This window comes from Pituophis catenifer, unplaced genomic scaffold (assembly GCF_029215685.1).
Source record: "Pituophis catenifer annectens isolate HBS135680 unplaced genomic scaffold, rPitCat1.0.hap2 SCAF_10, whole genome shotgun sequence".
In the NCBI taxonomy this organism is placed as follows: domain Eukaryota; kingdom Metazoa; phylum Chordata; class Lepidosauria; order Squamata; family Colubridae; genus Pituophis; species Pituophis catenifer.
Genome location: NW_027256890.1, coordinates 13,134,058 through 13,158,278, shown reverse-complemented (window position 1 = coordinate 13,158,278; position 24,221 = coordinate 13,134,058). Strand labels below are relative to the sequence as shown.

Genomic DNA, 24,221 nt, shown 5'->3' with positions numbered 1-24,221 from the left:
GGCTTTTTTTGGCCCATTTTTTCGGAAAAAAACAGGGCAAAAAACGCCTCAGAAACGGGCCGAAAAAAGCCTCAAAAACGGGCCCAAAAAAAAGGCCTGAAAATGGGACGCGCGGAGGCCAAACACTTTTTGTCGTTGTTTTCCTCTTCTAAATCTGGGTGTGTCTTATAGTCTGAAAAAATATGGTAATTTGAATTTCGGAGACTGTCCTTGCTGCGCCGGGCTCAGCACCGCAGATCGAGGGAAGCCCGCTGGCGCTGGGAGTAATTAACGGAGACCATTTAAATAAATTTATTCGGTTTGTTCGGTCGTTGAATGCGCTTCGGTCTCGGTATCCTTCCTGCAAATTCTAAATCAGCCGGCGGTGCAGGAATTTCTGGAAACGTCTTCAGCTAATTTCTCTTGTTTTGCACGCCGAGAATCTGCAGCCTGAATCGTTTCATCTCCCGCCACTCTCAGCCCCAATGGAGACCCGGGGGGATCATCCATCCGCCAGGAGGGGGCGCTCTCAGGGAGGGTGGCAGTTCCTGGACCGGCGGCCAACCTGGCGGATATTGGAAAACCAATTCTTCTTCAGAGAGAGGACTAGGAGGAAAAGAAAAAAAAAATCTGATTTAGGAAAAGAAATGTTTTCGCAATGCCACTCTTTACGCAAAATTTCTGTTACTGAGCAAAACGGTTGCTAAGTGAGTCCTGTCCCATTTTACGACCGTTCTTGCCACTGTTGTTAAGTGAATCATTGCAGTTGTTCGGTTAGTAACCTGCTTGTTAAGTGAATCTGGCTTCCCCGTTGACTTTGCTCGTCAGAAGGTCCCCAAAAGTGATCCCATGACCCCGGGGACACTGCAACCGTCATAAATACGAAGCGGTTGTCGAGCGTCTGAATTTTGATCATATGATTATGGGGGCTGTGAGTGGTGCGGTGGCCTAGAGCTCACCTCACGATCAGGAGGCTGTGAGTTCGATCCTAGGTAGAGGCAGATATTTCTCTCTCTGGGCACAATGAGAATATTTCTGCTGAACAAAACTCCGCTCTGGCAACAGGAAGGGCATCCGGCCAGTAAAAAACTCACCTCCATTCGGTTGCCCAGACTCCACCCCGCAAGGTATTATGGTGTCGTTAAAAGATGATGATGATTATGGGGCTGCTGCAAAGGTTATAACTGGGAAAAAGGTCGTAAAGTCCCTTTTTTTCCAGTTCTGTTGTAACTTTGAACGGTCGTTAAATGTACGGTTATAAGTCAAGGACTACCTGTATACCCTCCAACTATAAAGCCGAGTTCCGAAATTTCTTGCAGTATCCGTTTTGTGGAGCTGGGATACCTCAAAAGGCCGGACAACTTTCAGCTTCCCTTGCCGATGGCGGAGAACACATACCTGTCTCTCTGAGCTGCCCGTAGCCGCTTGGCGTGTTTCTCCAACCATTCTTCGATGGTGCCCATCGGGAGCACCATGCCATCCTGCTGCTGCTCTTTCACTCTCCTCTCCTCTGTTTGGAGGGTAAGGGGAGAAGATTAGATTAGATTAGGTTAGATTAGATTAGATGAATAGACTAGAGTAGAGTAGAGTAGAGTAGAGTAGAGTAGAGTAGAGTAGAGTAGAGTAGAGTAGAGTAGAAGAATAGAAAATAGAAAAAAGGAAATAGAAAATAGAGTAGAATAGAATAGGAATAGAATAGAATAGAATAAAATATAGAAAATGAATAGAATAGAATAGAATATAGAATATAGAATATAGAATATAGAATATAGAATATAGAATATAGAAAAGAGAAGAGAAGAGAAGAGAAGAGAAGAGAAGAGAAGAGAAGAGAAGAGAAGAGAAGAGAAGAGAAGAGAATTAGAGTGGAGTAGAATGGAATGGAGTGGAATAAGGAAAGAAGGAAGGAGAGTAGAATAGAGTAGAGTAGAGTAGAGTAGAGTAGAGTAGAGTAGAGTAGTGTAGTGTAGTGTAGTGTAGTGTAGTGTAGAGTAGAGTAGAGTAGAGTAGAGTAGAGTAGAGTAGAGTAGAGTAGAGTAGAGTAGGGTAGAATAGAATAGAATAGAATAGAATAGGAGAATAGAAAATAGAAAAAAGGAAATAGAAAATAGAAAATAGAGTAGAATAGAATAGGAATAGAATAGAATAGAATAAAATATAGAAAATGAATAGAATAGAATAGAAAATAGAAAATAGAATAGAATAGAATAGAATAGCCCAAAGTCTGTTTTTATGCCTAAGGCAGGACTAGAACTCACCGTCACCTGGTGATTGGCCCAAAGTCACCCAGGTGGTTTTCATGCCTAAAGCAGGACTAGAACTCACTGTCTCCTGGTGATTGGCCCAAAGTCACCCAGGTGGTTTTCATGCCTAAAGCAGGACTAGAACTCACTGTCTCCTGGTGATTGGCCCAAAGTCACCCAGTCTGTTTTCATGCCGAAAGTGGGACTAGAACTCACCATTTCCTGCTTTCTAGCCTGGTGCCTTAACCATTAGACCGACAGCCTCTCCCTTTTCCACCTACCAAAGTTCGGCTTCTCTGCCCAGTCTCGGTGGTGTGTGTGTCCGTGTCCCTCCCTACTTCGCCCCCTCCTTCTCTGACCTGCCGAAGTCTGCCCGCCTGCCCAATATTCCAGCCACCTGTCCGAGCCCAGCCAGGCCTGGATGTTGAAAATGGTAAACATTTCCCGACAGGGTGTGAAATTAACACCGCTGTTCAAGCCGAGTGACGGATTGTGCCGGTTTGACAGTGGCAGCCAATTCATCTTTTTGCCCGTTGAATAATAATGAGAGCCAGGCGCCGGGAGATCGCTAGCGTGCCAGAGCTCTGGGAGCTTTTATGGAGGAGCTAGCAGCTAGCCAGGCAGAGGCGAGATAGCTGAAATAGCTATCCCATATAAGAAAGGGACGCCGTGGCTCAGTGGCTAAGACGCTGAGCTTATCGATCGAAAATAAAATAAAATAAAGTAAAATAAAATAAAATAAAATAAAATAATAAAATAAAGTAATAATAAAGTAAAATAATAAAGTAATAAAATAATAAAGTAAAATAAAATAAAACAAAATAAAATAAAGTAAAATAAAATAAAATAATAAAGTAAAATAAAATAATAATAAAGTAAAATAATAAAGTAATAAAATAATAAAGTAAAATAAATAAAACAAAATAAAATAAAATAAAGTAAAATAAAATAAAATAGAATAAAATAAAATAATAAAATAAAATAATAAAATAAAGTAAAATAATAAAGTAATAAAATAATAAAGTAAAATAAATAAAACAAAATAAGTAAAATAAAATAAAATAAAATAAAATAAAATAGAATAAAATAAAATAAAATAATAAAATAAAATAAAGTAAAATAAAATAATAATAAAGTAAAATAATAAAGTAATAAAATAATAAAGTAAAATAAATAAAACAAAATAAATAAAATAAAGTAAAATAGAATAAAATAGAATAGAATAAAATAAAATAATAAAATAAAATAAAGTAAAATAAAATAAAATAATAATAAAGTAAAATAATAAAGTAATAAAATAATAAAGTAAAATAAATAAAACAAAACAAAATAAAGTAAAGTAAAATAAAAGAATGAAATGAAACGACATGCTACGGGGGTGCAGCTTGATAGGGAAGTAACCTTTTCCCCATATTTTTCTTGGGAGAAATTCTATATGCTCCCTGATGGGGTAGGGAAGGATACCCACGTCGTCTCTATTTTAATGACTGCCACAGTTTTATCGATTTCTGTCCTAGCAACGTAATACACAGTTCCCTGGGCAGCCTGCAACCCAGAGCCGTAAAAATTAAAATGCAACCATCAATCAGGTGGGGGGGGGGTTGGAAGTGGGGGAAATCACGCAGCCTATAAATTGTAGCAGCAGGCAGTAAAATCAAGCCATCGAAGCCTCCTTCCTGGCCCAGAGCAGAAATAAAAGCGATGGGAAACGAAGGAGGGGAAGAAGGAAGCTTAGCTGCTTAAAAAAAAAAACTAAACGAGGTTTGAAGAGCACAGATAAAAAACAGTCAATCCAGATTAAACCCATTAGGGATCTAAAGATGGGACGTGATTTAAAGCAAAGCTCCTTGCCGATAATTTCTGATATTAAGCGAGTGGGTTCGTTTTCAAGATATTTTAACACGCCGTGCAAAAATATTCACCGTTTAAAGGTAGGCTCCGATTCAACTACTGTGGAGATGGTGGGGAACGGTTAACTTTGCACTGGATTAAAAATATAAACAAGTGTTTTTTTCAAAATTGACCGCTTTAAAATCAAAACTTTCACTTGGAATGCAGCAATCAGTTTCGATCGGCACCATATAAAAAAGATGCGGAGACTCTAGAAAGAGTGCAGAAAAGAGCAACGAAGAGGATTAGGGGACTGGAGGCTAAAACGTATGAAGAACGATTGCAGGAACTGGGTATGTCTAGTTTAATGAAGAGAAGGATTAGGGGTGACATGATAGCAGTCTTCCGATATCTCAGGGGCTGCCCCAAAGAAGAGGGAGTCAAGCTATTCTCCAAAGCACCTGAAGGCAGGACAAGAAGCAATGAATGGAAACTAATCAAGGAGAGAAGCAACTTAGAACTAAGGAGAAATTTCCTGACAGTGAGAACAATTACTCAGTGGAACTCCTTGCCTCCAGAAATTGTGGATGCTCCAACACTGGAAGTTTTTTAGAAGATGTTGGACAACCATTTGTCTGAAGCGGTATAGGGTTTCCTGCCTGGGCAGGGGGTTGGACTAGAAGACCTCCAAGGTCCCTTCCAACTCTGTTATTCTCTTAACTGTTTCTCACTTCACCTTCTCTTACCTTGTACCTGCATGTTCAGCTTCTCGAGATCCACCCCCGTCATGTGAGAAAATCTACAGTTGGAGCCAAAATCGCAGTGGCCTACAAGGAAGGGATCAAGGCAAGCAATTAAGCATGAAGTCCTTCTCAACCTTTTGCCTCCATCAACCCCAAATCGCTTATGAAAAAAAAACCAAAATCTTATCGAACTTGAAGGACTGGTAAGCGCCTTCCTTCAGCCCCGTCGTTAACTTCCAAGTGGTCACTGAATGAGCGGTCATAACCCCGAGGACCACGTGCATTATAAAAACAAGATGACGAAATGATTTTTTTTAGGTCCATTTCCACCAAGTTGCAAATTGGCCATTTCATTCGTTTTCAGAAATACTTGGGGAGGTTTTTCAAATATGTTTTAGTACACGTGGCAACCAATCCTCGACATAAATTTCTACCCTCAAAACGACGCTATAGTAATAATAATAATTTTATTGTCATTGTACGTGTATACACAGTATACCCATACAACGAAATTCACTTAACACCCAGAGACCAGGTCCCACACACATAACAATCCCCAAACACTCCCCACCCACCCATCATAAATTTCCCACCCGTAAACCTCCCAAACATCCACACAACAGACCAAGTAATGCTGTCCAACAGCTCATTGATGGTGGCTCTTTAGTTCATTCTTCCCACCAGAAGTTGGCAAATGGGCCATTTATGGTCTCCAGAGGGCCTCCGGGGAAGTGGGGAAGGCTGTTTTAGCCCTGCCCAGACTCTGGAGCAAGGTGAGAGAGAAAAACGGGCCTACGGGGCCATCGCGTGCCACTGAGCCACTGCGTCCCCTCTTCAGCATACCTGTTTGCAAAAATTTCCTACAAGGTTTCTTTGTCTGCTCCTCCTGTAAGATGGTTGCAGCATCTGTAAAGAAAGAGAAAAAGAAATCACAAACAGGAGGAGGAGGAGGCGGAAGAGTTGGCTTATATTAAAAAAAAAATGTCAAGAGAACAGCTGTGATTCCACAACAGACTCTCTTTCCGGGCGTAAAAGCAGGTGGGGCTACACGCAGTTGTAAGTTAAAGGCTACGGGTAGCTCCTCGACTTACAACCCTCCAACCCAAAATCTCCGCTGCTAAGCAAGACCGTCGTTGAGTCCTGCCCCGTTTTTACGACCTTTCTTGCCAGAGTCGTTCAGCGAAATCGCTGCGGCGGTTAAGTCACACGGTTGTTAAGTGAATCTGGCTCCCCCGTCGACTTGGCTTGTCAATAAGGTCACAAAACGGGACCGCGTGACTCTGGGACGCTGCAAATGGTCATAAATATGAGTCGATTGCTGAGCGTCCAAATTTTTGATCGGGGATGCTGCAACGGTGTGAAAAACGATCCAAAGTCATTTTTCTCAGTGCTGTTGTAACTTTTGAACAGTCACTAAACGGATGGTTGCAAGTTAAGGACTCTCTGTACCGGTACATCCAAGATTTTTTTTCCCCAAGTTTTATTTGTTTTATTTTTATATAAAATAAAATTTTCATCAAACAGTGTGTGTTCTGGGTACAATTATGTTTAAATAGTCACATTTATATATCTTTTGTTGTGATAAGTCATCACTATCATATTAATAATATAACAATATACAATAACATTAATACTTAACATTTAATCTCCTCATCTTTTATATCTCCATTTATATCTCCTCCTTTCTAACTTCTCTTTCTGTTATCTTGCCATTGATAGAATACGTCCCGTATCAAAACATATTCAGTTGCTTCTTTATCCTTAATAGCAAGTGTTAATCTATCCATTTCTGCACAATCTAATATTTTCTTAATTACATTCCCCTCAGACGGAACCTGATCATTTTTCCATTGTTGCACAAATACAATTTTGGTTGCAGTTAGTATATGCAGGATCAGATATGCAGTCTTTTTATCCTTTTTTTTCTGGTAGCATGCCCAGCAAAAATATCTCTGCTTTCAGGTCTATATGTTGTTTTATCATTTTTTTCCAGCCATGTGTATATTTTTGTCCAATATTTTCTTGCCTTTGGGCATGTACATCCAAGATTTTTACGGGAAGGGGTACACACTGTGTTTCCCAGTTGCAGGAGAAAGATCCGTGGCTATCCCACCCCACCAAGCCCCGGTCCTACTGACAACATTTTCCGAACCAGATGTGCATACGGAGAGACAGGGCAGAAGAAACATCTGGAAACCCCCCCCCCAACAGCTCTCCTTGAACCCCTGCAGCTCTCCCTGTACCGCCAAAACACCGGAGAAGCTGTTCGGTTTTCTTACCTCGAAAGAGATCGTACCAGACTTTCTTGGCTCTTAAATGTTGCACCCCGTTCAAGTGTTTTTTCCTGTTGTGAAGATTGTCCTGGAAAGTCCGGTCGCAGTAATCGCAAAAGTACCTCTTCCCCATTCTGAATCTGCTAATAGCAATAGCAATAGCAATAGCACTTATATATTTATTTATTTATTATTTCATGTATTTATATGCTGCCCTTCTCCAGAAGGACTCAGGGTGGCAAACACAAGTTAAAAACATGTACAACAAAATCCCATTTTAAACCAAATTAACTAATAAAATATAAATTAAATTAAATTAAAAATAAATTAACTAATATACCGCTTCACGGTGTTTTATAGCCCTTCTCTAAGCGGTTTACAGACTCAGCCTATTGTCTCCAACAATCTGGGTCCTCATTTTACCCACCTCGGAAGGACGGAAGGCTGAGTCAACTTTGAGCGGGTCAGGATCGAACTCTTGGCAGTGGGCAGAATTAGCCTGCAATCGTGCATTCTAACCACTGTTCCACGACAGGAGGGAGGGAGGGAGGGAGGGAGGAAGGAAGGGAGGGAGGAAGGAAGGGAGGGAGGGAGGAAGGAAGGAAGGAAGGAAGGAAGGAAGGAAGGAAGGGCAAAGCAATAAGCACTTAAGACTTACATACCGCTTCATAGTGCTTTCACAGCCCTCTCTAAGCGGTTTACAGAGTCAGCATATTTGCCCCCAACAATCCGGGTCCTCATTTTACCCACCTCGGAAGGACGGAAGGCTGAGTCAACCTTGCGCCTGGTCAGATTTGAACTGCCAAATTGCAAGCAGCAGAAGTAGCCTGCAGTACTGCACTCTAACCACTTCCTCCTTGTACACTTTTATTGTAAATTTCTGATAAGGTAAAGGTACAGGTTCCCCTCGCACATGTGCGCTAGTCGTTCCTGACTCTAGGGGGCAGTGTTCATCTCCGTTTCAAAGCCGAAGAGCCACCGCTGTCCAAAGACGTCTCCGTGGTCATGTGGCCGGCATGACTCAACGCCAAAGGCACACGGAACGCTGTTCCCTTCCCACCAAAGGGGGTTCCTATTTTTCTACTTGCATTTTTTTTTACGTGCTTTCAAACTGCTAGGTTGGCAGAAGCTGGGACAAGTCACGGGAGCTCCCCCCGTTACGCGGCGCCAGGGATTCGAACCGCTGAACTGCCGAGCTTTCGATCGACAAGCTCAGCGTCTTAGCCACCGAGCCACCGCGTCCCTTAAAATTCTGATAAGAAATGTTGTTTTTTTTTTAAAAAAAAAAAGTCCACACAAATACACACAATCAGCTTTGGCTGCCTTTGGCTCGGAAATCACTAGGTAACGCGAAGTGCGATCGTGTCCCAATTTGCTTGGGCTTCGTCGTAAGTGGCAAGTTCGGGATTTTGACATGTAGGAACGCTGCTCTTGACTGCGACGCCTGCGGTTTGTCGGGAAGAGTTTTTTCCTAACCACCTGCAGGGCTGAAAATTGAATCTGGAACTTCCTGCAGGCAAAAACCAGAAGTCACAGCTCGTTGTCGGGATGGCATTTTAACATCTAATTCCTCTGAAAGGAAGCCCTGTTTTGCTTTCGCTGAGCATTTCTGCGTAGGTTAGCTAGATGCCAAAAAAAAAAACGTTAAGTACAACGGATAGATTTGTATTACCATCATTGTTCTAATTGTACGGAGAATTTATTGTGTGTGTTACAGCAGCCTAGCTTTCAATTTCATGGGTAAATAAATAAAATGGCGCGTTTCGGTGCAGCACAGAACGTACGTTCAGGCCTGACGTTGCTTCTAATTTAATCACTGCATCGAAGTGGGACTTGCAGGAATTAATTAATTAATTAATTAATTAATTAATTTTATTCAATTCGTATACCGCCCTTGGACTCAGGGCGGTGCACAGCCAGAACTAAAACACATACCAATACAAAATTTAAAATTATGAAAAGAATTACATAACTTTGGCCCAAATTTAAAACAATTCGAATTAAAACCCATTGACAATTTAAAAGCTAAAAAACTAAAACACTAATACGGATTGGACGCAAACAACCGGATCCGTAGGTGAAACGTTCAATGAGCTATTTTATTGTTCATGCCTATAGCACAGGAATCTTCTCAGACCGATAGTTTGCTCCTGGGCCAGACTAGCTGAGCCCCCGGGGAGTAGTCAAAGGAAGAATTAGTCTGGAATCTCTACGTAGGCATCAGAGGGAAACAAGACACCTACAAGAAACCGCCAAAGAAGCCAAAAGCAAACAGCCCTAAGACCGTCCCCACCAACACTGACAAGGCAAGCCACTAGATTGTAAAGTGAGAGTAAACAACACTTACTAGCACTGATGATGCTACCTAGTTGGATAATAAAATGTCTGCAAGAAAACCACCAAGCTCAGAAAGCAGCCAGGATGACCTCCTCCTAAACAACCACCTCCTTCTCCTTCTCCTCCTCCCTGCAAATCCCAACTCCTCTTAGCACTGATGATGATAGCTAGTTGGGTCATGAAACGTCTGCAAGAAAACCGCCAAGCTCAGAGAGCACCAAGGACCCCACAGTCCTCCTCCTCCTAACACTGATGATGTTCCCTAGCTGGGTCATGAAACATTTGCATGAAAACAACCAAGCTCAGAGAGCCCCCAGGACCCCACAGTCCTTCTTCTCCTCCTCCTAGCACTGATGATGTTATCTACATGGGTTATTAAACGTCTGAAAGAAAATAGCCAAGCTCAGAGAGCCCCCAGGACCCCATAGTCCTCCTAGCACTGATGGTGTTATCTAGCTGGGTCATGCAAGAAAACCACCAAGCTCAGAGAGCCCCCAGGACCCCACAATCCTCCTCCTAGCACTGATGATGTTAGCTAGCTGGGTCATGAAACATCTGCAAGAAAACAGCCAAGCTCAGAGAGCACCAAGGACCCCACAGTCCTCCTCCTCCTAACACTGATGATGTTCCCTAGCTGGGTCATGAAACGTTTGCACGAAAACAACCAAGCTCAGAGAGCACCAAGGACCCCACAGTCCTCCTTCTCCTCCTCCTAGCACTGATGATGTTATCTACATGGGTTATTAAACGTCTGAAAGAAAATAGCCAAGCTCAGAGAGCCCCCAGGACCCCATAGTCCTCCTAGCACTGATGGTGTTATCTAGCTGGGTCATGCAAGAAAACAGCCAAGCTCAGAGAGCACCAAGGACCCCACAGTCCTCCTCCTCCTAACACTGATGATGTTCCCTAGCTGGGTCATGAAACGTTTGCACGAAAACAACCAAGCTCAGAGAGCCCCCAGGACCCCATAGTCCTCCTAGCACTGATGATGTTATCTACCTGGGTCATTAAACGTCTGAAAGAAAATAGCCAAGCTCAGAGAGCCCCCAGAGATGTTCCCTAGTTGGGTCATGAAATGTCTGCAAGAGAACAGCCAAGTTCAGAGAACACCCAGGAGCCCACCGTCCTCCTCCCCCTCTTACCACTGGTGATGTTAGCTAGCTGGGTCATGAGACGTCTGCAAGAAAACAGCCAAGCTACAGAGAGCCCCCAGGACCCTTCATTTCAACCCTGAGCTTACAAATATTCTCCTTTATTAATGATGGGAACTGTAGTACCTGCCCTACCTCTCCAGGACCCTGGATAAACCCGCAAAGCGGGGTCCAAGCAGACCCTACTAACTCACCCTCCTCGCTCTGCGGTCCAGGATTTCTCCCTCCGCCTGTTTCAGCATTCAAATCCCAGAGGCCTCCGCGGTCGGCCATTCAAGCTTAACGGACGGCGGGGCATCTTGGGAAACGTAGTTCAGTTTCCCTTCAACGGAAGAGCTGCGCGCCTGAAGGGGGCATCGGACTTCAAAGCCCAGAAGTCAGCGCGGCGCATTTTTTTTTCCTCCCCATCCCACGTGGACCGAAGGCAGCAGTGCGCCTGCGCGGTAGCCTCAAGCGTCCAAGATGGCGTTGGTGGAGCAGCTCTACCGGTTCGTCTTCCGTCGCACGTCCACGCTGGTTTTCACGGTCGTGGTGGGCGCCGTGATTTTCGAGCGGGGCTTCGACCAGGCCACGGAGGCGATTTTCTGCCGCCTCAACGAAGGGGTAAGTCAGCCCCGGTGGGCGAGCAGGCCCCAGCCGGGGGCTTGCGTAAAAGGCGGCCGGAGTCAGTTGAAGGTCAGGCGGGCTGGCGTTTCACTCGAGGCCGAGGCTTCGGCCTTATCGCGCGGTTTCTAGGTATAGGGCAAGGCACTTTTTTTTTTTTTTTTTTTGGGAAAGCAGGTGCTTCGCTGCGGCCTGCCTTTCTGGGCTTGCCAGAGCTGTGCGCTTTCGGCTCCTGGTCTTCTGCAGCCGCATTGCAAGCCCGGGGAGGCTGGGTGTCTTGGGGTGAAACGGGGCTTGGGTGGGAATCACGTCTGCAAAAAAACAGCCAAGCTCAGAGGGCACCAGGAACTCCACAGTTCTCCTCCTCCTCCTCCTAACACTGATGATGTTCCCTAGTTGGGTCATGAAATGTCTGCAAGAAAACCACCAAGGTCAGAGAGCACCAAGGACCCCACAGTCCTCCTCTTAGCACTGATGATGTTAGCTAGCTGGGTCATGAAACGTCTGCAAGAAAACCACCAAGGTCAGAGAGCACCAAGGACCCCACAGTCCTCCTCTTAGCACTGATGATGTTCCCTAGTTGGGTAATGAAATGTCTGCAAGAAAACCACCAAGGTCAGAGAGCACCAAGGGCCCCACAGTCCTCCTGCTAACACTGATGATGTTCCCCAGTTGGGTCATGAAACGTCTGCAAGAAAACCACCAAGGTCAGAGAGCACCAAGGACCCCACAGTCCTCCTCCTAACACTGATGATGTTCCCTAGTTGGGTCATGAAACGTCTGCAAGAAAACCACCAAGGTCAGAGAGCACCAAGGACTCGTCACTTCAACCTTGAGCTACAAATATTTAGCTTTGTCGGAGATTGCTTGGCCACGGCTCCACAGTTTTCTTGGCAAGATTTCAGAATTGTTTTGCGGTTGTCTTCTTCCCAAGGTTGAAAGAAAGTCATTTGGCTGGAGGTCACCCAAATATACCTTGTGCCTAAGGCAGAATTAGAACTCATGGCCTCTTAATTTCTAGCCGGGTGATTTAACTGGCTCTCATACACCCACCCACCCACCCACCCACATACAGAGATACACAGTGATGTAATATATGTTCACTGAAATGGTATAGGGTTTCCTAAAAACCTGAGCAGGGGGTTGGAGTAGAAGACCTCCAAGGTCCCTTCCAACTGTTATTCTACTCATACATTTATACATGCATAGAAATGCACATAGACCATATGTTTACACACTCACACATAATCTTTTTACCCTTGAAGGTACCGTATTTTTCAGAGTATAAGATGCACCCTTTTCCTCCCTAAAAGGGGATGAAAATTTAGGTGTGTCTTATACACCGAATGTAGCCCCGCCCACCCTTTGGCCTCTGCCTCCCAGCAGTTTACCTCCTTGCAGCAAGCAGCAAGAAGAAACAGCTCCTTTCAGCTTCCGCACAGCCTAATTAGCACTAGTTGATTGGATCGGCCTCCCGACTCTCAGCTGTTTTGCAGCAGCCTCTGCTGCTTGCTGCAATTGCTGGAGCAGATTTTTTTTCCCCCTTGTGCTAATCAAGCTGTGCTGAAAACGAAACTGAAAGTAAAGCAGGCTGTTTGCTGCAAGGAGGCAAAATTGCTCAGAGGCAGAGATAGGGAGATTTCTTTTTCTTTTCCTCACCAAAAAAGGTAGGTGCATCTTATACGGTACTTTCCTCTTTTAGGCACCTTAAGTACTTTGGGGGAGGCAGGGTGCGGGTTAGGTAACAAGCTAGCGAATTCCATTCTGCGTCCTGAGTGGGCTGCGATTGTGGAATGATGTTTTGTTTCGTTGCGAGCGAGCGTTCCCCAAGTGTCGTCTGTATCTTAACTCCATGCTTGTTTGTGTCTCTGCAGAGACTCTGGAAAGACATCAAGCACAAATACGAGGTCAAGCAGGACTGAGGCACGGCCAGCAAAACCCGGGATTCCGGTTGGATCCTCCGCCATCTTCACCCAACAGCCCTTTGATTTGCCGCCAGCTGTTCGTCCAGCAGATGTTCATCCTTGCACGATGGCCCGGTGTGCGCGACTCCCCAAGCGATGAAGAGATTCAAATGACTTTTTTCTTTTGGCTGAAAAACAGCTTAATAAAATGCACTCTCTGAGACAAGTATACTCTGGACTACCTTGTGTCACTTGGAAGTTGCGGAATGCCCCTGGGAAGGGGAGGGGGGGGGCGTTTGGCAAATGCTTTGTTGTGGGTATTGTCGTTTTTTTCTTCTTCTTTCAATCCGGTCATCTAGTAGTGAAGTTGTAGCGCAAGATGCAACAAAAGTTATCGTATCACCAAAAGCCTTGGTGGTGCAGCGGACTAAGTGCTGTTATGTAGCACTTAGCTGCCAGCTGCCTGCAATTAGTGCGAGTTCAAATCTCACCAGGCTCAAGGTTGACTCAGCCTTCCATCCTTCCGAGGTAGGTAAAATGAGGACCCGGATTGTGGGGGCAATAAGCTGACTTTGTATAAAATAGAACACCGCTTAGGGGGGCCCAAAAAGCCCTACTAAGCAGGTATATACAAAAGTATGAAGGCTATTGCTTAATGCATTGTAAGCCGCCCTGAGTCTTCGGAGAAAGGGCGGCATATAAATCGAACTAATAAATAAATAATAAATAAATATATCTTGCTTGCAGCTTTGGGTTGGAATGGCCGTTAAGATATAACAAAGCTTGTCGTATTAAATTTTGACTTTCCCATTTCAAGGGTCACTTTATGTCACGGGTGATCTTCAACTTACAACTATTCTGTTTAGGGACCCAAATTATGACGGGGGGGAGGGGAATAACTTATGGCCAGTTTTCACACTTAACTCCACAATCGCGATCAAAATTCAGCTGCTTTGGCAACTTGGCATATATATTATGACAAGTGGCAGGGTCCTGGGATCCCGTGATCACAATTTGTAACCTTCCCAGCCGGCTTCCGACAAGCAAAGTTGGGGGGGGGGGGGGGCTAGATTCACCTAATGGCCGTAAGGTTCACTTCCAAACTGCAGTGATTTGCTTAACGACTGGCAAAAAGGTCGTAGAATGGGGCAAAACTCAAACCACTGCCTTGTTTAGGGATGGAAAATGTGGGCTCAGTTGTGGTTGGGAGCCTGTGATTCTGTTATTAAACATTCAGAGTTGACTTAGCCTGTCCTCTTGCATGAGATACAGGCTGTTCTATTTCTTTTAATACGTAACATTCCCTGTGTATGCATGCCTACGCACATAACACATGTTCTGGGGGAAGGGGGATTGTTCCAATATTTGAGGGGCTGCCACAGAGAGGAGGGGGTCAACCTGTTTTCCAAAGCACCCGAAGGCCAGACAAGGAATAATGGATGGAAACTGAACAGGGAGAGATTCAACCTAGAAATAAGGAGAATTTTTCTGACAAAGAGAACAATCAACCCATAAGTTGCCACCAGAGGTTGTGGGAGCTTCATCACTGGAGGCTTTCAAGAAGAGACTGGACTGCCATCTGTCAGAAATGGTGTAGGATCTTCTGCTTGAGCGGGGGGTTGGACTAGATGACCTATAAGGTCCCTTCCAACTCTTAAATCTGGAGGGGGTGGGATGATATTTTAAGATTTGTGATCATTCTCAATAAGCTAGCATAAGGGTAGGATTATCAACCTTTGTACTTTGATGTTAACAGGCTGAACTAAATTTGTATTAGTTCGAGTGGAAGAGTAGGAAGGATCCGCCCTATTAGGTGTTACTAAGAACCCTAAATCAGTAGTTGCACGCAGACCAGGGTGGATAAAAATCAATGATGTTTTTTTAAAAATCAAAAAAATCAGATTTTTTTTTATTTAAATGGGATTTTTTTTTAATTTATATCGGATTTTTTTGATTTTTATCGAATTTATTTTAATAAAAAACTTTTGGGGTAAAAATCTATGGTAAGATAGTTTTCTGTTTAAGATACATAAATAATTTAGTTTATTCAGCATGAAATGGAGCTTAGTTCTGTAGCAGGAGGCTGTATATTCTGCAACACTGGGACTATCGGTGAGTCAACAGTGGGTCAAAGGAATAGCAGAGATGACAGTTGCTCTTTCAAAATTATGATTTAAATCAAGCCTTTTTACTAGTGATTTAAATCATGATTTAAATTGTGATTTAAATCAACTCGATTTAAATCAAATCCACCCTGACACAGACAACTTTTGAGGTGTAACACCTGGACCCCCAGGTCTTCCGTTAGGTTGCAGGAAAAAATCCACTGAAGCCAAGATGTCAGCAGAAGGGGACTGAATGCGATTTCCTTGTTCGGGAGCAGTTTGAGCCAATGGAAACGGTCCCCATCCCACTCGTGTGATCACAATGCCAAAATGTATTTTATTTGCTGCCCACCTCGCCGTGGGGCTTACAAATTAGACCGCCGGAAGCCAACATTTCGCAATATCGAGTTGAGGTGGAAGTTTCAACTCGGTTGGGGGAAAAAAAAAACCCACAGTGGAAGAAAACGTGAGCTGGCTTTTGAGCAGGACTGGCGCTTTGCTGGTGTCCCGCCATCGATCAGGGAAGGGACGGGGGAATAAATGGGCAATGAAGCTGTGTAGCTTTAGGATGTGAAATTGGAAGGGTGGGGGGGAATTGACAGTTAGAAGAGCAGAGCGGTTTGGAATCTGGTTTATGTTGGCACACTGGGATCTTCAAGGCCGATTACCCTGAGAGTGGAATTTCACCAACCCAAACATCTCAGTGCTTCCCAAAACATCTCGGCAATGCCAGATTGGCTATACACAGATGTACTATGGGGGGGGTGGGGGGGTGGGGGAAGGGCTGGGGGGAACCAGAGGGTTCTATAGTGGCGCATGGGAACGTCTGACTGCTGCAATCAGCATCTCTTTAAGTGCTTTTCCACTTCCATCAAATGGGAATCGAGGGTTTCACTTTCCCAGGAGATCAGACTGTGGCAGGTCTGACAGAGGAACATAATAGGGCAACTCAAAAACGGCAAAAGTTTCCGGAGGAGCGGTTTAAAGAAACTGCATTTCTCAACAACGCACAATTTCCACAAGCTGCTCGACACAACCCTATTGGCAGGTCGGTAATCGTGTGTGGATTTGTGCTTCCCTAGGAAAACCATCTTTACAAAAGGCAAGGTGCTTTTTCTCTCCTGGTTGGGTGGGGTGGGGTGGGGGGGGGGAGCAATTCCAAAACACGCCTCCCTGGCGCGTCACTTTTTTTCAAGACGGGATCATGCCTTTATTGCGCTTCCGGTCGGCCATCGCGCGTCTGTTGTGGTTTGCCCTCGCCCCCTTGCTGGCTTCTTTCTTCCGTCGCTCCTGTACCGTCTCTCGGCTTTGGCCGCGGCCCTTGGCAGCACCAGTCACGGCTGCTGAGTTATCCGGCTTTGGCCTGCGAGAGAAAACCGAACTGGGTATGTCTAGTTTAAGAGAGTTTCAGCTTCAGCACAGCCTGATTAGCACAAGCAGCTGATTGTCAGTTGGATCGGCCTCCCGACCATCAGCTGTTTCAGTCTGCAAGGGATTGCCGTTGCCTATTGCCGGCCTCCGCTGTTTGCTGCAAGGAGGCAAATTGCTGGGAGGCAGAGGCAGATTTTTTTTTTTTCTCGTTTTCCTCCCCAAAAAAGGTAGGTGCGTCTTATAGTCCAGAGCGTTTTATACTCCGAAAAATACGGTATTTGTCTGAAATGGCACAGGGCCTCCTGCTTGAGAAGGGGTGGGATTAGAAGACCCCCAAGGTCTCTTCCAGCCCTATTATTCCATGTTCTAAATATCTGGTACCCTCTAATTGGGCGGGAACTGCTACTCCCAGACTACCAAGCCATCTTGGCAATATGTAATCCTAGATTGGATGCCTGGAACTCAGGACAAAGTGGGGGGGGGGGGGCTTTGGGGGAATTCTTACCCTTTCCTTGCGAGGAAGGTCATCCGCCTGGCCTCGGCTCGCTCCCGCAGCACTGCTGGATCTTGAACGAAGTGATCCTGTTACCAAGGAAAAAGATATAGTATGTGGACATTACATCATATTGTTACCTGCTGCTATGTTGTAGATCTCTTTGATCCTTTTACATGGTCAATTTGATCATGGTTTTATTTATTACTGCTTTTATGAACTGTTTTTATATTGTTCCTGAATGATTCATGTATTGTTCTACGAACCGGTAAGAAGTTTTGTTATCTCTGGATTGAGTATGCATGGCTGACTTGGATTGGTAAAAGACTATGAATTTGCTTTGCTCTATAAAAACCAGTTTGTATGCAGTTTATTCACAACTACTCTCAGCACCGTTTCCGTGCGCGAAACTCTACGCTCTGCTTCATAACCATTCCTGGTTATGTCACAACTATATCCTTAACATGATTGGTAGTAAAAAAAATGCTTTAAAATTTTTTTTAAAAAAAGTTCCGACATTGCCCAGCACAGCTGATTGTCGCACAGCTGATCTTTGGAACTTTTTAAATACTTTTTTAGCATTTTTTTTACTATGGTTTGGGCAAATAGGTAGTAAAGAAATGCTAAACAAAAAAAAAAGTTCCATTTAAAAAGTTACTTTTTAAATGCTTAAAAAATACAACAATCAACTGTGTGACAGCTGATTGTCGTACTTTTCAAGCATTTTTTTACTACCGGTTCGGGCGAACGATAGCAATTTTTACTACCGGTTCGGGCAAACTGGCCCGAACCAGTAGCATTTTACCCCTGCCTGTATATGTATAGATATAGATATACAAAACGCAAAGTTTCTTTTTCGTATCTACCAGTTCCTCCAGAAACAGAGCAAGCTTGAGAATAGATGACTTCATAAAATGTTAAGTGCCAGTCTTTTGAGCGTCTACCATTAAAATATTCTCCCTCCAAGGACCAGAACTGTCAACTCCATGGCATGTGGACACCGGACACCGGGACTCAAGGGATAGCTGGTACGGCCACCCACTGAGCCAGCTGTCTTGCCTCCTGGAAATTCAGACTTTTTCCCAGGCTGATGGCCGCAGAGGTATGTTCTGCAAGAGGAAACACCTTGACGATTGCTTTGTCATGCTGGCCACCAGAGACAAAAGGAGGAATGAGACATGGTGAACTGGGTCTTCCAATGTTCCTTCTTGTATGGTCAGAAAAGTTTTGGCCATGTCCCTAATTATTCCTACCTCCAAGCTCCTGCCTTACTAGGATCCAGCAAGGAGTTCATGCTTTCTCTGGACCTTTCTCAAGAGCACAAGGTAATACTGGTGATATGTTTCTAGGCCAGTCCATAGTCAAAGGGATCTAATCAAGCTTCCCTCCTTGAGATGAGGAAGGTCGCTTGCCTAGAGAGGGGTGGGGTGGGGTAGGGAGTTCGAAGCAAATAAGTGCTTGCCGAAAGAACTTCAACTGATTTATAGGAACCATTCATAGCAGTAGAGGACCATTATCGGGGTGAAATCCAGCAGGTTCTGACAGGTTCTGGCAAACTGGTAGCGGAAATTTTGAGTAGATCGGAGAACCGGCAAATGCCACCTCTGGCTGGCCCCAGAGTGGGGAGGGAATGGGGATTCTGCAGTATCCTTCCCCCAGGAGTGGGGTGGGAATGGAGATTTTGCAGTATCCTTCCCCCAGGAATGGGGAGGGAATGGAGATTTTGCAGTATCCTTCCCCTGGAGTGGGGAGGGAGTGGGGATTTTGCAGTATCCTTCCCCCAAGAGTGAGGAAGGAATGGAGATTTTGCAGTATCCTTCCCCTGCCACACCCACCAAGCCACACCACGCCCACCAAGCCACGCCCATAGAACTGGTAGTAAAAAAATTTGGACCCACAGAACCCACTCTCAAGGGGTTTTTTTCCCCCTACCAAGTTGAAATACAGTCTTTCCAGAGAATAGAGACATTCTCCAGTGTGCTGAGTAGTACCGAGTAGTGTGTCCTGTTTCCCCGAAAATAAGACCCAACCGGAAAATAAGTCCTAGCATGATTTTTCAGGATGCTCGTAATATAAGCCCCACCTCAAAATAAGCCCTACTTAAGATTGTCAGCCACTTGGGTGCATTTAGTACCGTATTTCCCCCCAAAATTTCCCCCCAAAAGAGCCTTGGTAGTACAGTGGTTTAATGCACCCTGTTATTAACACAGCTGCCTGCAATTTCTGCAGGTTCGAATCTCGCCAGGCTCAAGGTTGACTCAGCCTTCCATCCTTTCTAAGGTAGGTTAAAATGAGGACCCAGTTTGTGGGGGCAATAAGCTGACCTTGTATAAATATACAAAAGTATGAAGGCTATTGCTTAGCGCATTGTAAGCCGCCCTGAGTCTCCGGAGAAGGGCGGCATATAAATCAAATTAAAAAAAAAAAAAGACCTAAACAGAAAATAAGCCCTAATGCGTCTTTTGGAGCAAAAATTAATATAAGACCCGGTCTTATTTTCGGGGAAACACAGTATCATTACTTAGTATTATTACTTAGTAGTACTGAGTAGTGTGCTACTTAAGAGGCAGTCCTTCCCTAACAAAGAGAGAAGGGAGCCATTCCTTGTTGCTCATTTTGGAGGTCGCAAAATTTCTCACTCGAGACAACTTGGAGGAGCTGCGGCTTCTGCTCTCTTCCGAGCTCCCGGGAGCTGCCAATCCTTTTTTCCTGTTCAAACGGCAGGACTGTTCCACAGCCTCTTCCCTCCCTCCAGAATTCCAGATCATCACCTTTCTTGCCTCTTTGTCCTCTATCTCCTCTTCTTCATCCTCCTCTTCCTCCGGCTCCTCTTCTTCTTTCGACCTCAGGACTTGCGGGATGGTGAACGGCCTTCAGGAAGGTGGGACAATCACACAGTTAGACTCATCAAGAGCGGAATGGGGCAACTCGGCCACGGCCAATTAGTCACAGCCCGTTAGCTATGGCCAACTCTCCACGGCCAATTTAGAATAGAATAGAAGAAGAGAGTTGGAAGGGACCTTGGAGGTCTTCTAGTCCGTTTCTAAGCCGAAGAGCCAGTGCTGCCCGAAGACGTCTCCGTGGTCATGTGGCCGGCATGACTCAATGCCAAAGGCACACGGAACGCTGTTCCCTTCCCACCAAAGGTGGTCCCTATTTTTCTACTTGCATTTTTTACCTGCTTTCGAACTGCTAGGTTGGCAGAAGCTGGGACAAGTCACGGGAGTTCACCCCGCTACGCGGCGCCAGGGATTCGAACCGCTGAACTGCCAACCTTTTGATTGACAAGCTCAGCAGTCTTAGCCACTGAGCCACCATGTCCCCTTGGTCTCTCGATCAATGATGGTGAACCTTTTAGAGACCGAGTGCCCAAACTGCAACCCAAACCCCACTTATTTATCGCAAATTGCCAATATGGCAATTTAACCTGAATAATGAGGTTTGACTACCTAAAATAATGATAAACAAGGCAGAGTTCAGCTAAATAAGAGCCTTCTATCGTTCTATCATAAATAAGAGCCTTGGTGGCGCAGCAGACTAAAGTGCTGTTAAGTAGCCCCAGCTGCCTGCAATTATTGCGAGTTCGACTCTCACCAGGCTCAAGGTTGACTCAGCCTTCCATCCTTCCGAGGTAGGTAAAATGAGGACCCGGATTGTGGGGGCAATAAGCTGACTTTGTATAAAAAAAGAACAGCTCTTACGGGGGGGCAAAAGCCCTAATAAGCAGGTATATTTATTTATTTATTTATTTATCAAATTTCTATACCGCCCTACTCCCGAAGGACTCAGGGCGGTGAACAGCCAAGATAAAATACAGATAATACAAACCATTAAAAGTCCATTAAAATTATTAAATATTTTGGCCGAAAAACAAATTTAAAACACCCCATTTATAAAACAAATTAAACGATTTACAAAAGTATGAAGGCTATTGCTTAACGCATTGTAAGCTGCCCTGAGTCTCCGGAGAAAGGGCGGCATCTAAATCGAACCAATAAATGAATAAATGAATAAATGAATAAATAAATAAATAAATAAATAAATAAATAAATAAATAAATAAATAAATAACTGCTTGGGGGGGGGGTGCAAAAGCCCTACTAAGCAGGTATATACAAAAAGTATGAAGGCTATTGTTTAACGCATTGTAAGCCGCCCTGAGTCTCCGGAGAAGGGCGGCATCTAAATCGAACCAATAAATAGATAGATAGATAGATAGATAGATAGATAGATAGATAGATAGATAGATAGACAGACAGACAGACAGACAGACAGACAGACAGACAGACAGACAGACAGACAAATAAATAAATAAACAAACTGTTCTAAGAAAAACATGATAAATGCACTTTTATGCCCCTTCATTTTTTTCCCTGCTTTTGAAATACTTTGAAAACTTTTGTAATATCTTTCCCTCTCTCCCTCTCTCTCTCTCTCTCCCTCCCTCCCTCCCTCTTTACTCCCTGTGGGAGAAACTGCAATGGAGCTGGGCTAGGCCGATGGCACACACGCCCATAGAGAGGGCTGAGTGCCACCTCCGCCACGCATGCCAGAGGTTCCCCACCACTGGTGTAGATCCCCATTGAAAAGCCTCGAAAGCGGAGGTGGCGCAGGTGGCCGCTGGCTTACCTTCTGCTGATCAGCTCATCGTCGGAGTCCGCATCGTTTGCTCCCACCTGGTTGCCATCGTAGGTGTCGTCGTATTCGTCCTCGTAATCCTCCTGGGAGAAGAGGCGACCCCCACTCGGTTCGGGGACCTCTTCAACGATCACCGAGTATTGGCTGTAGCGTTCCCTCTGCTCCTGCACCAGGCGCTTGTCGTTCAGCAAGCTTTTCGTGGTGGATTTGTCGCTCCTGCATCCGTGGAGAGGAATACGAACAAAAACTCAAGGGTACCAACACTTGTGGTCATGTGGATGGGAGGCATCCTTTTATTTAAACATTTGACTTTTACCAATTGGGAAAAAAAGAAGAGCTCAGGGTTGAACGGTGGGCTCCTGGCTGCTGTGTCCTGAGCTTGGTTGTTTTTGTTGAAGCGTGAATCAGCCTCGTTCCCCCCCCTGGGGAAACTGTAATTAATTAGAGGTGAATGGATCTTGTTTTCCATGGTGTATACTCTCAAAGAAAGAAAACCCGAAGTATATATTCTAAGAAACATTTTATTGTAAAAGTAAAAAACTAGCTAACTACATCTTACCGGCAGTCTTATCACACAGACGGACAAAGGAAGTAAGAAAAGAAAGAATGTAGACATGCGCAGTAGTCCCATGTCTTACAAGACCAGTCTTATCTCTATTACTACAGATAAGGTTCTCTGGCCAGGCTACCGTAAATCTTAGGATGGAAGCTCAGCTGGCAAACCCTTAACGCTGTGACAGTTTTCTTGCAGACATTTCGTTACCCAAATTAGTAACATCATCAGCACTAGGAGGGAGTGAGGTTGCGGAGAGAAGGAAAGTGGAAGAGGAGGAGCAGGAGAAAGAGGAGAAGGAGGAGGAGGAGGAGGAGGATTCTCGGGTGCTTGGTGCTCTCTGAGCTTGACTGTTTTCTTGCAGGCGTTTCATTACCCAACTAGGTAACATCATCAGTGCTAGTAAGGAATGGGAGTTTCCCCTTGTAGCACTGATGATGTTACCTAGTTGGTTATGAAAGGTCTGCGAGAAAACAACCAAGCTCAGAATAGCACCAAGGAGCCCATGTTTCACTTGCGTACAGATAGTCTTACAATCATTTGTTTAGCGACTATTCAAACTTACAAACTTACGCTCCAGGGGAAGGATACTGCAAAATCTCCATTCTCTCCCCACTCCAGGCGAAGGATACTGCAAAACCTTCGTCCGAAGCGGCTGATTACCACCTCTGGTCCCACATCTTAAAGCTGATAACACGGTGGAGAAACCCTGGATTGGATGAGAACAGCGCAAGCTCACCTTTTGCCTTTCTGAATCCGAGAGACATCCACCGCATCCTTGCTGAAGACATCGAACTCGTCATCCTGGAAAACGTTGCATCGGGAAGTGACAAGCGGAGTCGGGTCTGGTTTCACAGGCCTGGCAGAAAGAGTTGTGGTTAAAAACCAAACCAACAAACAAACAAAAAAATCAGCAGCAACAAAAGTCTTCATTTCCAGAAATAGAACACACAAATCTTTCCGGAAACACGTCGCCGTTTTTAGGGCTGCAAAACCGGTCCCTGAATGGGAGCCCATGGGATGGAGTGTCATAAGGAGGAGGGAGGGGGACATGCCAAGAGAGGAAGAGGCAACTCAGCCAAGATATCAGGTGTGAGAGAAAGAGGGTGAAGACAGCTCCTTCTTAAGAGTTCCCAGAGTATATATGGTGGATACAGAGAGTGGAGTCCTCAGTCTGGCAAGATTCTGTCTACAGGTGTGAAACGATAAGGAACTCGGCTTGGAAGTATCCCCATGTGTCACTCTTTGTTTGGGGCCTGTCACATGGTGACCGAGGAATCCTGGGAGTTTGGAGTCCACATGTGGTGACTGAAGAATTTTGGGAGTTGAAGTCCACATAGGATGTGATGGAATGTAATTTTAGAGGTGGATCCCCAGGAGGGAGGGGCTGCATTCCAGAGGAGGAAGAGGCAACTCATGTCTGGATATTATGTGTGAGAGAAAGAAGGCGAGGGCAGCTCCTCCTTAATAGTTCCCAGTGTATACTATAGATGCAGAGAAAAGAATCCTTAGTCTGGCAAGATTCTGTCTACAGGTGTGAAATGATAAGGAACTCGGCTCGGAAGTATCACCATGTGTCATTCTTTGTTTGGGGCCTGACACATGGTGACCGAGGAATCCTGGGAGTTTGGAGTCCACATGTGGTGACTGAAGAATTTTGGGAGTTGAAGCCCACATAGGATGTGATGGAATGTAGTTTTAGAGGTGGATCCCCAGGAGGGAGGGGCTGCATTCCAGAGGAGGAAGAGGCAACTCAGTCTGGATATTATGTGCGAGAGAAAGTGGGTGAGGGCAGCTCCTCCTTAATAGTTCCCAGTGTATACTATAGATGCAGAGAAAAGAATCCTCAGTCTGGCAAGATTCTGTCTACAGGTGTGAAATGATAAGGAACTCGGCTCGGAAGTATCACCATGTGTCATTCTTTGTTTGGGGCCTGACACATGGTGGATGAAGAATTTTGGGAGTTTGAAGTCCACACATGATGTGATGGAATGTAGTA

General features: G+C 44.9%; 3 protein-coding genes across 6 annotated transcripts in view; 1 reads left to right on the top strand and 2 right to left on the bottom strand.

Moving 5' to 3' along the window:
* Positions 1 to 276: 276 nt before the first annotated feature.
* ZMAT5 (zinc finger matrin-type 5) lies at positions 277 to 10,849 on the bottom strand. Of its 2 annotated transcripts, XM_070951652.1 has the most exons (7): positions 10,751 to 10,847; positions 8,376 to 8,690; positions 7,075 to 7,208; positions 5,639 to 5,701; positions 4,799 to 4,879; positions 1,378 to 1,489; positions 277 to 585 (listed from the first exon to the last, which is right to left on the bottom strand). In XM_070951652.1, the coding sequence occupies exons 3-7, from the start codon at positions 7,199 to 7,201 to the stop codon at positions 456 to 458; spliced, it is 513 nt and encodes a 170-aa protein (XP_070807753.1). In that variant the 5' UTR covers positions 7,202 to 7,208; positions 8,376 to 8,690; positions 10,751 to 10,847; the 3' UTR covers positions 277 to 455. The 2 variants fall into 2 exon arrangements, with proteins under 2 accessions (XP_070807753.1, XP_070807752.1); XM_070951651.1 differs by lacking the exon at positions 8,376 to 8,690 and having other exon boundaries at positions 10,751 to 10,849.
* Positions 10,850 to 10,977: 128 nt separating this feature from the next.
* On the top strand, positions 10,978 to 13,294 carry UQCR10 (ubiquinol-cytochrome c reductase, complex III subunit X). The gene is made up of 2 exons (XM_070951653.1): positions 10,978 to 11,159; positions 13,034 to 13,294. Exons 1-2 carry the CDS (start codon positions 11,019 to 11,021, stop codon positions 13,079 to 13,081), a joined length of 189 nt encoding a protein of 62 aa, XP_070807754.1. The 5' UTR covers positions 10,978 to 11,018; the 3' UTR covers positions 13,082 to 13,294.
* Positions 13,295 to 15,485: 2,191 nt separating this feature from the next.
* Positions 15,486 to 24,221, bottom strand: part of ASCC2 (activating signal cointegrator 1 complex subunit 2) — a 30,076-nt gene continuing 21,340 nt past the window's right edge. For all 3 annotated transcript variants that reach the window (XM_070951641.1, XM_070951643.1, XM_070951644.1), the window contains exons 15-19: positions 22,962 to 23,081; positions 21,661 to 21,885; positions 19,804 to 19,903; positions 17,045 to 17,121; positions 15,486 to 16,531 (exon numbers count right to left, since the gene is read on the bottom strand). In XM_070951641.1, coding sequence (XP_070807742.1) covers positions 16,360 to 16,531; positions 17,045 to 17,121; positions 19,804 to 19,903; positions 21,661 to 21,885; positions 22,962 to 23,081 — 694 coding nt within the window. In that variant the 3' untranslated portion in view covers positions 15,486 to 16,359. The remainder of the gene's footprint in view (positions 16,532 to 17,044; positions 17,122 to 19,803; positions 19,904 to 21,660; positions 21,886 to 22,961; positions 23,082 to 24,221) is intronic.

What these genes read in the sequence shown, in the direction of transcription:
- ZMAT5 (XM_070951651.1), bottom strand. Translation starts at nt 7,201, where the DNA reads ATGGGGAAGAGGTACTTTTGCGATTACTGCGACCGGACTTTCCAGGAC. An exon ending in TAGGAAATTTTTGCAAACAG is followed by an intron (nt 4,880 to 5,638) that starts GTATGCTGAAGA and finishes CCTTCCTTGTAG; the next exon opens with GCCACTGCGATTTTGGCTCC. An exon ending in GCTGAACATGCAGGTACAAG is followed by an intron (nt 1,490 to 4,798) that starts GTAAGAGAAGGT and finishes CCCTCCAAACAG; the next exon opens with AGGAGAGGAGAGTGAAAGAG.
- UQCR10 (XM_070951653.1), top strand. Translation starts at nt 11,019, where the DNA reads ATGGCGTTGGTGGAGCAGCTCTACCGGTTCGTCTTCCGTCGCACGTCC. An exon ending in TCTGCCGCCTCAACGAAGGG is followed by an intron (nt 11,160 to 13,033) that starts GTAAGTCAGCCC and finishes GTGTCTCTGCAG; the next exon opens with AGACTCTGGAAAGACATCAA.